Here is a 13,461-nt window from a genome sequence, read left to right on the forward strand (position 1 = left end):
CAGTCAGGAGTTCGTAGCTGTGTGAGCGTTTACTCTGACGGCTACTGCTGTTGTTAATGTGATCAACTTCTGAGCCTTGGCTTCCTCACCTATAAAATGAGAAGAGGACTACTTCTCGGGCTTGTCAGGAGATTAAATGAGATGATCAACATAACGCTGTGCCTGTGCTTAGAAGGATCAATCAGCAATAATTACTTTTGTGAAGGGCACCATGCTGGGCAGACTAGAAATTATAGAGATGACAACCTTAACTCTCAAGGGGCCTGCAATTGTTCGAGCAAATGAAATCTGTTACAATGAGCCAATTGCAAAGCACTATGGGAAAGAGCAGTAAGAGGAACATAGACCAGGACGCTCTGCCTGGGACACTTCCCCCTCCCCACACCTCCCTCCAGCTCTTCTTCATCAGCTTACTCTTACTTTTCAGGTCTCAAGTTAAACATCATCCCTTCTGGGTACCTCCCCAGGCTCCCCCAAACTAGGTTTGGTGCTTCTTCTGCTCCCTCCCCCTTTCACATAGAACTCACCTCTCCCAGGCTCTGGGAGGACCAGGACTGACTGTTCTAGCTCCAGCACCCTGCACAGGGTCCCATACATAGGCGGTGCTCAAGAGTGTTTGCTAAATGAAAGAAAGGAAGGAAGGAAGGAAAGAAAAAAAGAAAGAAAGAGAAGGAAGGAAAGAAGGAAAGATGGGATTTTTCAGTTACATTAGCCTCACCTCATCTCCTGGACTTTGCTGAGGAAATTGAGGGCACACTGAGCAAATGAGCAAAATCTGGGGGCAAAACTCATCTATCCTGTGGCCGAATCACGATCCTAAAAATTTCCAACTGACTTAAACAGTGAACTGGGATTAACAAAATGAGATTTGACAAGAATAAGTGTAAAGGACTACATTTGGCTTTCAAAACCCACTAACTACCCTGGGACCGTCCAGGGGAGGCTGTGACTGAGTGAGACGGACAGAGACTCCACATTGGCCAAGGCAAAGAATCCAATCTTGGACCGCATTAATAAATACGTCGCATTCAGAATAAAGGTGGTGCGTGTCTTACCATTTCGTTTACACTTCAAGATGGACAATGAAAACAGGAATTCCAAGCAAATTGCTCAACCCCTCTAAACTTCATTTTCACCATCTGTAAAATGGGCACCTGCCTCATAGGGTTGTGAGCATCAAATAATTGGATGACTTTATTATCCCCATTGGCAAGGAACAACCAAAGAAAGGAACTGAAATGTTTAAAGAAGTAAAGAATTGGGTGGGAAAAAAGGAGACACTATAGAATAGTCTCTTTCAAAGTTTTCTTATATGAAGAACAGACTAAGCTTCTTCGTCTTTATGAACCTAGATGGCAGAAGGGCCATCTAAGAATGAAAGAAGTCAAGACAGGCATTTCAGTTTGACAAAAGGAAACACTTTCTAATGTCTAAAGCTATCCAAAACAAACTGTCTTGGGACCTGGTGAATTCCCCATGTGTCCAGGTATTCCAACACAGGACAGGTGCTCACTTGGTGGGTCTGGATGAGATGATGCCTCAGGGTTGTCCCCCTGTTGGGATTCATTGAGGACTTGGTGTGTGTCACTATCATTTATTGATGTCTGGCTCAGATTCATTACACATATCATCTCATTTCATGCTAACAATGCAATGGAATAAATTCCATTGTAAGTCTCCTTTTACAGAAAAGTTGGCGAAATTTGATACTGTGCTCAAGGTTGCATATTCTGTAAGTTACCAAGTCAAGCTTTGGACCCTGATCTGGGTGACTCCAAAGCCCCCGCTCTTTCCAACGTGGCTTTGCCGGGGCTTCTGCCCCAGCCGCCTGGGAGCTTTGTGTGCCGTATGAAACAGAGTGGGGGAAGGTGGAGCGTGGTGCAGGATTGCACACTGGAAGTGTGTGGGCCAGATTCAGCTGACATACGTTTTGATTGGCAGGCAGAGTGCTTTTGGCTGCCAATATTTAATAATTGGAGGAGTTCACGTAAAAATCTGATTTCCTACTTATCTTTAAAAACTGGAAATTAGCCATATTGGCCCCTATTCCACTTGGCAACAGCCGGCTGCCGCAAGCAAGGATTGCCTCTTCCAGACCTGGTCCCCACACTCTCAACGGTCAGCTTTCTCACCGTCTCTCATCCTGTTACTCCCATTTGCCTTCCTTGCCCGGCCCCCAGAGGGATGTCCGCGTGCCATGCCCAGTGTGAACATTCCAAGTGAATGAATGACAAATCGTAAGTTTGGGAATAGGAAAAGCGCTTGCCACCCTTTCTGGATGAGGACTCTGAGCCCCAGGGAGTCCCATGATGGCACAAGTTGTCAGTGCAGGACCTGAACGGAACCCTGGCTCCAGACTCCTCATGACTCTGGAAGGAATGTTTGCCTGATAGCTGCTCTCTAGGAGAACCCGAGTCCCAGCTGGGGAGGGGGTGACCAAGCGCCCCCTGTACTCGCCGACTGTACCCTTGGAAGGAATTCCATCTCTAGTCTCCATAAAACAGGACCTTCTCTGGTTTGGCTGTTCTCGGTCAGGAGGGGGCTGTCACAGAGACCACCAAGGGATCACTGGCACTGATAGCAGAGAGAGCTAAGCTTGATTGCAGTCGTGAGAATTACTTGTCAGTCTGTGTTTCGGATTTCTAAGTTCTGTCAGAAGGACCACGCTACCCCTGTGTCTGTGCCACCATTTCTCCCGTTGGGGTGGATATTTGAAGGTGGTGTTGCTCCCGAGTCATTCAGGAGGGTCAGGGCCAGATGTCGGTGTGGTGGAGAGAGAATGGTCTAGAATCAGGAAACCTGAATTCAGTTTTGGCTCAACCGTTCATATTATTCCTGTGCTCCTTCTCTCTGGGCCTCAGTTTCCTCTTCTGTAAGATGAGAGAGTGTTAGGATATCATAAAAGCCTCTTAACAGTTTTACAGTTTCATGATTCAGAGGCAGAACTGGAAATAATAGGACTTGGGACATGGCCAAAATCTTGGCAGTAGAAGAAAGTTACAATAGTCCTTCAGAGCTCCTTGCATCTTCCTCTCCTTTCTCCTTCATTTGTGCTTCATTTCCTTCCTTCCTGCTGTCTGTCCTTCCTTCCTTCTTTCCTTCCTTCCCTCCATCTTGCCTTCCTTTTGTCTTTCCATCCATCCATCCATCCTTCCATCTTTCCATCTATCTTTCCTCCTTTCCATCCATCCATCCATCCATCCATCCATCCATCCTTCCTCCTTCCTTTCCACTCTTCCTCTCTTCCTTCTTACCTTCCTTCCTGTCTTTCTCTTTTTCTTTTCTTTTTGAGATGCTTCAGATGATCAAGATGAAGAGCTAACAGATCATTCAACTAAGCAGCTTTGCGTGAACACCCAGTCAGCGAGGTTCCAGGGCACGCGGAACGCCTGAGACCTCTGCTTTTCTGGATCTTATAGTCCTAGTCAAGCTTACCATCTACTCAGCACTCCAACTACCTTATTTAGATCTTAGCTATAATTTTTAAAAAATGACGTTCCTCTTCTCCTTTAAGGCAACATTTCATACTTTTTCCTCTGATCAATCTGAAAATTTCTGTGTGGGGGAGGTATGTGTGCTGAGCAGAGAGCTGAACTGTAGTAGAAAGACCTTGAGTTCACGGACTATGATTTATGCACAGCGCTGGGTATTTAATACATTCCGATTTCACCTTTTTTCTTGCTTCACCTGATATCTTCTCCATAAACATCAGCTAACTGTCTCCCACGTGCCCAGCCTGTGCTGGACACGGGGCTGAGATGGTTGATTACCCTGATCTGCCGCTAGCTGCCCATGTTTCAAGGAGCAAGTTCATAAAAGATGCAAGAGGAAGGAGTGAGGGTGGACTGTCGTCTGTGTTTTCTGCTCTCCTTTCTAACTCTTGTCCTTTTCTCCTCCCTTGCTATTCAATTAGCTGTTGTAACTGGGCCAGTGGGGCTTCAAAGTGAGACAAGGCAAAACTACATGTTTCTCTTCTGAAGAAAGGTAGTCAGGAAAGAGCTTTTCCAAAAAGAGGCATTTCTTATTTTGTACCACATAAATAATACATTTTTAAAATTTTTAATTTGGGGATAGCATCTTGAGTCTGAGACATGATGACCTTTCTCTATTTGCCTTGCTTGAACAGAAATATTTCTGTACAGTATCTATCTAGATGACAGAAGCTGGAAGCTGATATTCCCAGGTCAGCCACCCCAGGATTTTTCTCACTTTTGAATCCAAATACTGAGCCACCACTATTGGTAACTGTGATTATAGATACAATCTATAATTAGGGTTGGTGGTAAACTACCACTGAGGTTTTATGATATTCATTTGGAAAATCAGGATAACTTGCTAGGAAATACCTAATTGAATACTCTGTATGGCCTATCATCCTCAGACATGTTAGTCAAGTGACTTCTTTAAATGAAGGCAGAGATGTTTCACTGTGCTCCCAGCTGAGCAGGGGCTAAGAGGAACGGAAGGACATATTTGCAGTCAGGATGACTTTGTCACAGGGGAAAATTGCATTTTTCATGAGTAGCCCACCCGGATGCAAAGGGGAGTGGGAGAAAAAGGTTGCAAGGACCCATAACGTGAAGAGTTTGCACTGGATGATCTCCAGGAACTATTCCAGCTCAAAAAACAGTGCGTCACTGTTTTTAAGAAAGAGCCCCAAGTTTTGGTGTTTTCAAAGTATGCTTTTGAGATACAACAATTCACCCCTTTAAAAGTGTACCATTTAATAGTTTTCAGCATATTGACAGATATACGCAGCTGTCAGCACTGTCAGTTTTAGAACATTTCATTATCTCAAGAAGAACCCCGGTACACTTTAGCTATCACCCTTTCTCCATCCTTAGCTCCCAGCCTGAAGCCACCACTAATATATTTTCTGTCCCTATAGATTTGCCTATTCCGGATAGTTCATAGAAATAGAATCAAATATGTGGTATTTTATTATTAAATATATAAATATATTGATGGCTTTTTTCACTCAGCATGTTTTAAAGTTTATCCATGTTGTGTTGTACCACGTATGAGCATTTCATCTCTTTGTTGCTGGATGATATTCCACTGTATGGATCTACCACATTTTAGCTACCCATTTATCAGTAGATGGACATTTGAGTTGTTCCCATGTTTTGGCTATGACATTCATATACAAGTTTTTGTGTGGACGTAAGTTTTCATTTTCTTGGGTAGATACCTAGTGGAGGCATTTGCTGGGTCCTATGGTAACTCAATGTTTAACCATTTGAAGAAATGCCAGACTGTTTTCCGAAGTGGTTTTACCATTTTACATTCCTATCAACGGTGTATGAGGGTTCCAATTTTTCCAAATCCTTGCCAGTACTTGTTATTGTGGGTTTTTATTTATTATTATAGCCATCCAATTGGATGTGAAGCAGTATCTCGTTCTAGTGTGGATTTGTATTTCCCTGATGACTCATGATGTTGAGCATCTAGTCATGCGCTTATTGGCCATTTGTGTATCTTCTTTGGAGAAAGGTCTATTCAGAGCATTTTTCCAGTTTTTAATTGGGCTATTTGTCTTTATTATGAGTTGTAAGAGTTCCTCAATTTTTTATTAATATTATATATTAATATATTTTATATAATTATATATTTAAATATTTAATATCATCTAGATATAGAGTGTAGTGACACGTTACAGATATATATATGTCTAGATTTTAATGTATTCTAGATTTGTATAAATATATACTAGATATTCTAGATACAAGTCCCTTATCAGATATATAATTTGCAAATATTTCCCTCATTCTGTGGGTTCTTCTCACTTTCTTTGATAGTATTCTTTGAAGCACAAAAGTTTTAAATTTTGATGAATTCCAGTGGATCTATTTTTTTCTTTTGTTACTTGTATCATAGTAAGAATCCAGTGCCAAATCCGAGATCATGAAGATTCACCTCAAGGGCTTCTTTTGAGAGTTTTATAATTTTAATTCTTACATTTAGGTCTTTGATCCATTTTGAGTTAATATTTGTGTATGGTGTGATAGAAAGGTCCAGCTTGATTCTTTTGCATGTGAAGTTACTCCAGCACCATTTGTCGAAAAGCCTATTCTTTCCCCATCGAATGATCTTGGCACCTTTGTCAAAAATCAACTGACCATAGACTCATGGTCTTACTTCTGGATTCTTAGTTCTACTCCATTGATCTATGTGTCTGTCCTTACGCTAGTACCACACTGTCTTAATCACTGTTGCTTATAGTTTTTGTGGTAACTTGAAATTGAGAAGTGTAGTTTTACACTTCTTGTGTTAAATATATTCCTAAGTACTTTTTTCTTTTTGATGGCTGTTATAAATGGAATTGTTTTCTTAATTTCATTTTCAGATTGCTCATGCAAGTATATAGAAATATAATTCGCTTTTGTATATTGTTTTTGGACCCTGCAATCTTGTTGAACTTATTTACTAGTTCTAATAGTTTTTTTTTTTTTTTTTGGTGAATTCCTTAGGATTTTCTATATACAAGATTATGTCATCTGAAAATAGAGAAAATCTTACCTCTTATTTCTTTTTCTTGCCCAATTGTGCTGGCTAGAATGTTTATTGCATTATTCACGATAGCCATGGCGCCTCTAATATAATGTTGAATAGAAGTAGTGAGAGTGGACGACCTTGTCCAGTTCCTAATCTTAAAGAGAAGGCATCCAGTATTTCGTCACTAGTATGACATTAGCTGTTAGGGTTTTTTTGTTCTTGTTTTTTGTTTTTTTGTAGATTTCCTTAACAGGTTGAAGAAATTCCCTTCTATTACTGGTTTGTTGAGTGTTTTTATCATGAAACGGGTTTGGATTCTGTCAAATGCTTTTACTGCATCTACTGAAATGATCGTATGCCTTTTGATTTTTATTCTATTGATATGGTATATTAATGACATTGATTTTTGGATGTTAAACCAATCTTGTATTCCTGGAACAAATCCCACTCAGTCATGGTGTATCATTCTTTTTATATGTATTCAGTTTGCTAGTGTTTTGTTGAGCTTTTTTGTATCCATATTCACAAAAGATATTGATCTGTGGTTTCCTTGTGATGTCTTTGGTTTTGGTATCAGACTGCCCTCAGAATGAATTGGGAAGTTTTCCCTTCTGTTTTAGAACAGTTTTTGAAGAATTGGTATTAGTTATTTAAATGTTTGATAGAATTCACTTGCCATCTGGGCCTGGGCTTTTCTTTGTGGGTAGTGTTTTGGTTACTAATTCAATCTCTTTACTCATTATAGGTCTATTTGGGTTGTCTGTTTCTTGCTGGGTTAGTTTCAGTAGTTTATGTCTTTCTAGGAACCTGTCCATTTCAGGTTATCTAACTTATTGGCACACAATTAACAATATTCCTTCATAATGCTTTTTATTTTAGTAATGCTGGTAGTAATGTCTCCTGTTTCCTCTCTGATTTATTAATTTGTCTTCTCTTTTTTTTTCTTGTCTTGGCCTGTCTGTTTAAATGTTTTCCCATTTGTTAATCTTTTTTTTTTTTTTTTAAGATTTTATTTATTTATTTGAGAGAGAAAACACGAAAGAGAGAGCAAGCAAGCACGAGCCGGGGGGGGGGGGGGGGGGGAGAGAAAAGAGGGGGGGGGGGCATGAGAGGGCAGAAGGAGAGGGAGAAGCAGACTCCCTGCTGAGCAGGGAGCCCGATGCGGGGCTCGATCCCAGGACCCCAGGATCATGACCTGAGCTGAAGGTCTTAACTGACTGAGCCACCCAGGAGCCCCATCCAATTTGTTCATCTTTTCAAAGAACTAGCTCTTGGTTTCACAGATTTTTCTCTATTGTTTTTCTGTTCTCTACTTCATCCATTTCTACTCTAATCTTCATTCTTTCCTCCCTTCTGCTTCCTCTAGGTTTAGTTTGCTGCTCTTTCCCTAGAATTTTAAGGTGAAAGAGTGGGTTATTGACTTGAGGTCTCTCTCTTTTCTCAGTGGAGGCATAAAGCTATAAATTTCCCTCCAGGCAGCTATAAATGTTAGCTCCATCCCATAAGTTTTGGAATATGACATCTTCATTTTCATTCATCTATTTTCTCATTTCCCTTTTGATTTCTTCTTTGTTTCATTCACTAGTTAGGAGGGTGTTGTTTAATATGTGGGCTTCCCAAGTTTCTTGCTGTTACTGATTTTGGTTTTCATTCTACCGTAGTCAGAGAATACTCTTTGTATTATTTCTGTCCTTTTAAATTTGTTGATGTTTGTTTCATGGCGTAGCATACGGTTTATCCTAGAGAATGCTCCACGTACACTTGAGAAGAATACATAGCCAGCTGTGATGGCTGGGGTATCTTACAGGTGTCTCTTGGGCCTCTCTGGTTATTAGTGTTGTTCAAGCCCTCTGTTTGCTTTTTGATTCTCTGTCTAGTTGTTCTGTTGAAGTTGGGATGTTGAAATCTTCATCTATGATTGTTGAATGGTCTATTTCTGTCATTTCTCTCAGTTTTGGCCTCATGTATTTTGTTACTCTGTTGTTAGTTGCAGATGTTTATAATTATTATATCTTCCTGATGGATTGACCCTATTCTTATTATAAAATGTCCCTCTTTATCTCTAGTAACATTTCTTGTTTTAGAGTCTATTTTATCTAATAGTAGTATAGCTACTTCAGCTTTCTTATGGTTGCTCCAAAGCTCTGCTTTGAATTTTCATAGACTTTGATGGGCACTGTAAATGAGTGAAGAAATTACCCCTTTTCCTTTTTACCCCCCTTCATCTTTCAAATGAAATATTTTACCAATCAACCAACTCTCCTTGAGCACTAAGTATGGTCCCCAACACGAAAACCTGTGTGACGTGAAAACTCTTGGGTCTAGATTAGAACCCTTTCATGGGATTGGTTCATCCTCTTCACTTCATCCTCAATAAATTAAAATCACATCCTCCTCTAAAATAACGAGGAGTCCTCATGACCAGAACTTAGAGGTAAGAAACTGAAACTGAAAAGGAAATCAGGAAAAATTTTATTAAAATCAGAGGACTATGAAGGTTTTAGGAAAAAGATGTTTACTCTTGAACTCCTCTTCAAGTCAGAAAAGCTTCCCCGAATTCTTTGGGTCGTTCACTCGCCCCGAACGCAGTGGAAGAACCCCCAAGTGATGCTGGTGGGAAATGGCACGGAATGAGGATGGCATGCTGGGACCCCTGTGTCTGTGGGGCTTACCGTGCCAGAGTGAGTACAGATCTCAAAAGGAAAAAACACATTTAAAAAAACAGATGTAATACCACTCAGAGCAAGGGTCCCTGTTTGATCTTTCCCTGAGTCTGAGCCCACTTGTTGTCCTAGAGGAGGATAGCCCCGATCCTGCCATTAGAGGAGAGCACCTCACATTCTGGGCCAGTTTCCTGTCACTGCTCTGAGCTCTAGGAGTTCAGAGAGGGGAGGGTGGCGTGACCTCTGCCTAGCTGGGTGTTGGCACGAGGCCCTGGTGACAGTGTGTCTGCGCTGTGAGTGCGCCGACAATCTTTGGAGCAGCTCTTCCTCGCTCAACAACCAGCCAATTTGGTCTCAGGAAACCACTCTGCAGTGCTGGCTGGGTTCAGAAGTCATTTTTAATTTTGTGACAAAGACAAATGTGTCCTAGGGGAGTAGTAAGTGGTTTTACTGGTGATATTAATGGAACCGTGACCTCTTCTGTATCTATGGTCCTACAAAACAAAAAATGTTTGTATTATAATATGTCAGGCAAGTTCATTCTTAGCCCTTCCTTGAAGCAAATTGTAGAGGAAGTATACTATTAATAAGCCCAGAGCATAGTGTGTGTGTGTGTGTGTGTGTGTGTGTGTGTGTATGTGTGTATCCACAGTCATAACCTCATTTGCAAACACAGTGGATTTTAACCAACTGCTGACTTGATACAAATGATGTACCTTGAATTGTGTTGGGATGGACACAATTCACTGAAGTTCCGAACAGAAGTGCGGTGGGCCCAGGGCTGATATTGGTATTGGCTTGTCGAGGCCGATAGTTGTAGTCAAATTCAAGTGTTGGGGGGATCCAAAGTGACAAAGAGAAAGGAAACATTCAAAGGTACGTGGAGTTCACCTCTTCTGTTTTCATTTGGGATGGGAATTCATTAGCCTAGACATGACTACACTGATGTTTACTATTTCCTGCCCCGACTTTTTATGCCCGTGCCCTTGGTTGCAAATAGTTGCTTAAGGAGACAGTAAATTAAATGTGAAGGATTTACAGTTTAGTTACATGAATTAAACCGTTTCCTGGTGTTTGTGTTTACCTTGGGACTCACAAAGAAGACGAAAATATAGACTCACAGGAGGAAGGAAAGGAATGATCAAATCCCAATAGTTTCTGCCTGAATGTCTAGCTCAGCAACTTTATTTAAGGGAGGAATTTTGTGCTGATAAGTGAATCTTTGTCTCTGTATAATTAACTTTTCCTCTCTGCATATGTTGCTACACCCACTGAGCTCTCCTAATAGACATGTAACTATTAACTGTGCAGTGTTAATGTCTATTGGGCAAAACTAAAGTAAATCAAATGGCAGAATTGATAGTTTTCCTCAAGTAAAAATGGATGCTGCTTTATAATTTGAGACTTAAATTTAATAATTCAAAATGTTATTATAAAATAATACATGATCATTCTAGAAAATCTGACAAATACATAAAAAGGTAGATAAGAAAATAACAACAAAGCCACTGCCCAGACATTTTAGTGTATTTTTTTCTATGCCATAGACGAATATATAGTTATACCTTTTATAGTTAAGATCATGGGTATAATTTGTGATTTTCATATATCCCAACCCCCTCTCTCCGTAAGTTCAAATCTCTCATAAAAATAAGAAAAGTAAGAGCCAGCACATATCCAGTATTAACTGTCTGCCAGGTACCATTCTAACCACTTTACATATATTCCTTCATGTAACCCTCATAATAGCCCTTTGAAGTAGATTTTTGCAAATGAAGCACAGAGAGTAAAATGATTTGCCTGAGGTTTCACGACCAGTAAGGGGGAGAGCCAGGATTCCAACCCAGTTTGCAAAGTGTGAGCTCTGAACCCCCACCATCTGCTGACGCCCTCTGACTCAGCCTTTGTAACCGCCCTGTCCCCAAGGCTACCCTCACAGCCCTGCCCCTGGGTGATTGTCCTCTTCTCAGAATTCCTCTAATACTAGACAGTATGACAGGGCACATCCTTTCCCCACTGTGTGTGTGTGACAATCAGGCTGAGTCTCTGAAGAGCAGTTGCCGGCTACAGCCCTTGTGGGGCTGGGTGGGGGGGTGGGGGGAGTTCCAGCCCTGAGGGTGGTACAGGGGAAGGTCAGGAGATACTGGCCTCCAGGCCTGGCTCTGCTCACCTCACTTCACGTATTTACACCTCTGTCTTATCTGTAAAAGGACAGAGTTGTTGGATAGCCCTTCATCCATTTTGTTAGGTCATTCATTCATTCACTGACTACATGTCAGACTGAGATGCGTACAATCTGTCTCCTCTCCTCTAGGAATTCATCAGCCAGTTTGTAGCCAGAGAAGTAACCTGCCCGTTGAGTGTAGAGTGTGTGAAGTGTGGTTATTGGAGAATGTTGGGGATTTGGGGAGGGCCCCTAAGGTGGGCTGGGGCGGAGAAAGGGTATAAGGAAGGGGCTGGCCTAGCAAGGCTTCCCAGAGGACAAGGAGGAATTCTGTGTCTAGCGTGTGTCAAATGATTCCATCTTAAGCAGGCTACACCAATGTTACTTTTTTTTTTTTTTTTTTGAATTAAAACTACAGGAATTTATTGTCTCACATTCTAGAAACTAGAGGTTGAAATCAGCGTGTCAGTGGGACCATGCTACCTCTGAAACCTGTAGGGAGGGGGCTCCTTCTATGTCTCTTCCTACCTGTGGTGGTTGCTGGCAATCCTTGGCAGCCCCCAACTTGCACCTCATCACTCAGTCTCTCCCTGTGTATTCATGTGGCTTCTCCCCCCACGCCCCCCACGTCCATCTCCTTGGGGCCATCTTCCTAAAAAGGCACCAGTCATACTGGAGTAGGAACCCACCTACTTAACTGATAATTCCATAAGCAATGACTCCATTTGACCCAAATGAGGTCACATTCTGAAGTACTGAGTCACATTCTGAAGTGAGGACTTCCACATTTTGGTTTTGGCGGGGGGACACAGTTCAACCCACAACAACTTCATAGCCACCATCTAGTCCAGGTAACCACTGCCTACTTACTGCTGTGTGTCTCCATTCTCCATTCAGCGTCCAGAGCGAGCTTCCTTAAAGTACAGTAAGCAGGTGGGGGGACTCGTTGGATCTTTCAGGTCCAGTTGGAGAGAGTTAACACCATACTTCTTTCCATCTGGGTGTCTAAGGCTGAAGCCAAGGGCAGAAGATGGGAACACAGTGACTCCTGAAGAGATCATGAGATGTCAATGGGTCCCTGAGGGTGAGGGCATGGTAGGCTGTTCGAATGTTCCTAAAAGATCTGATGCTCATTCTGGTCCACAGAGGAACCACAGAGAAGTTGAACAGGTGGTTTGAATCCTTTTGGCCTCTGAGACTTGGCCAGATGCCATTCTTCTGAAGGGTGGTATCTTGGTGATTATTTAAAGCGTTTTCCAGCCCTCTCTGCATGCACTGGGACATATTGTGCTATTAGTAGATACCTAGCACATACTAAAGAAATCTAATATGCCTAGGAAATCAATGCAGTCCTCAACACCGCTTCTCCAGGCTTTCCCCTGGCCCTGAGCAGCTCAGAGCTTCTCACTCATTATTAGTCTGCCGGGAAAAGTCTAGAAAACCTTTAAGTCAGGCTTCTGTCATTCAAATGCTAATCCTCTCTCCAAATTGACACCTCTGCATTACCTCTGTCTGCTCCAAGGTCAGCTGACCATTGCACCCAGGGCCCTTTGACTCCTTACAAAGGCTCTGGAGGGCGCTTCCTGAGGCATTTAGCATAGCTGTGGTAAGAAGTGTATGCAGAATATTCTTCTTTCTTTCTCCCTGCACTTTTATGGCTTTTTGCAATAGTGACCTAAACCCACCCCACCCCCACCCACCCCACACATCACAATGGCATTTTAGGGCATCAGGGGCAATCTGACCCAAGGTCAAGACCTCTTTAAGGAATTTGGTTTATTACAGAAGCATTCTGTTTCTGGGCAAAAACAAAGAGGGCCAAATTCAGAGACAAGAATGTGAACTTATGGATTATATTAAGAGGGACTCGTGTCAGTGACCATCCCACCTCACCCAGCTACGGTGTCTAGATGTTGTTGATACAACCATTTATACATATATATATATATATATATATTATGTATTTTTCATTTTCTTCTCATTCAGATACAGGTAGACCTTTCTTAGAGATGCACAGTGAAATACCCGAAATTATATATATGACTGAAGGAAGGGAGATCGTCATCCCCTGCCGGGTCACGTCACCTAACATCACTGTGACTTTAAAAAAGGTAAAACCGAGCAATGCTTCTCTCAGAA

At 41.9% G+C, this 13,461-nt stretch overlaps 1 protein-coding gene across 1 annotated transcript in view; it reads left to right on the forward strand.

The window, feature by feature from the left end:
- Positions 1-13,461, forward strand: part of FLT1 (fms related receptor tyrosine kinase 1) — a 170,157-nt gene that overhangs the window by 36,305 nt on the left and 120,391 nt on the right. The window contains exon 4 of the mRNA XM_032403280.1: positions 13,309-13,433. Coding sequence (XP_032259171.1) covers positions 13,309-13,433 — 125 coding nt within the window. The remainder of the gene's footprint in view (positions 1-13,308; positions 13,434-13,461) is intronic.

This window comes from Phoca vitulina, unplaced genomic scaffold (genome assembly GCF_004348235.1).
Source record: "Phoca vitulina isolate PV1807 unplaced genomic scaffold, GSC_HSeal_1.0 scaffold5, whole genome shotgun sequence".
NCBI classification, from domain to species: domain Eukaryota; kingdom Metazoa; phylum Chordata; class Mammalia; order Carnivora; family Phocidae; genus Phoca; species Phoca vitulina.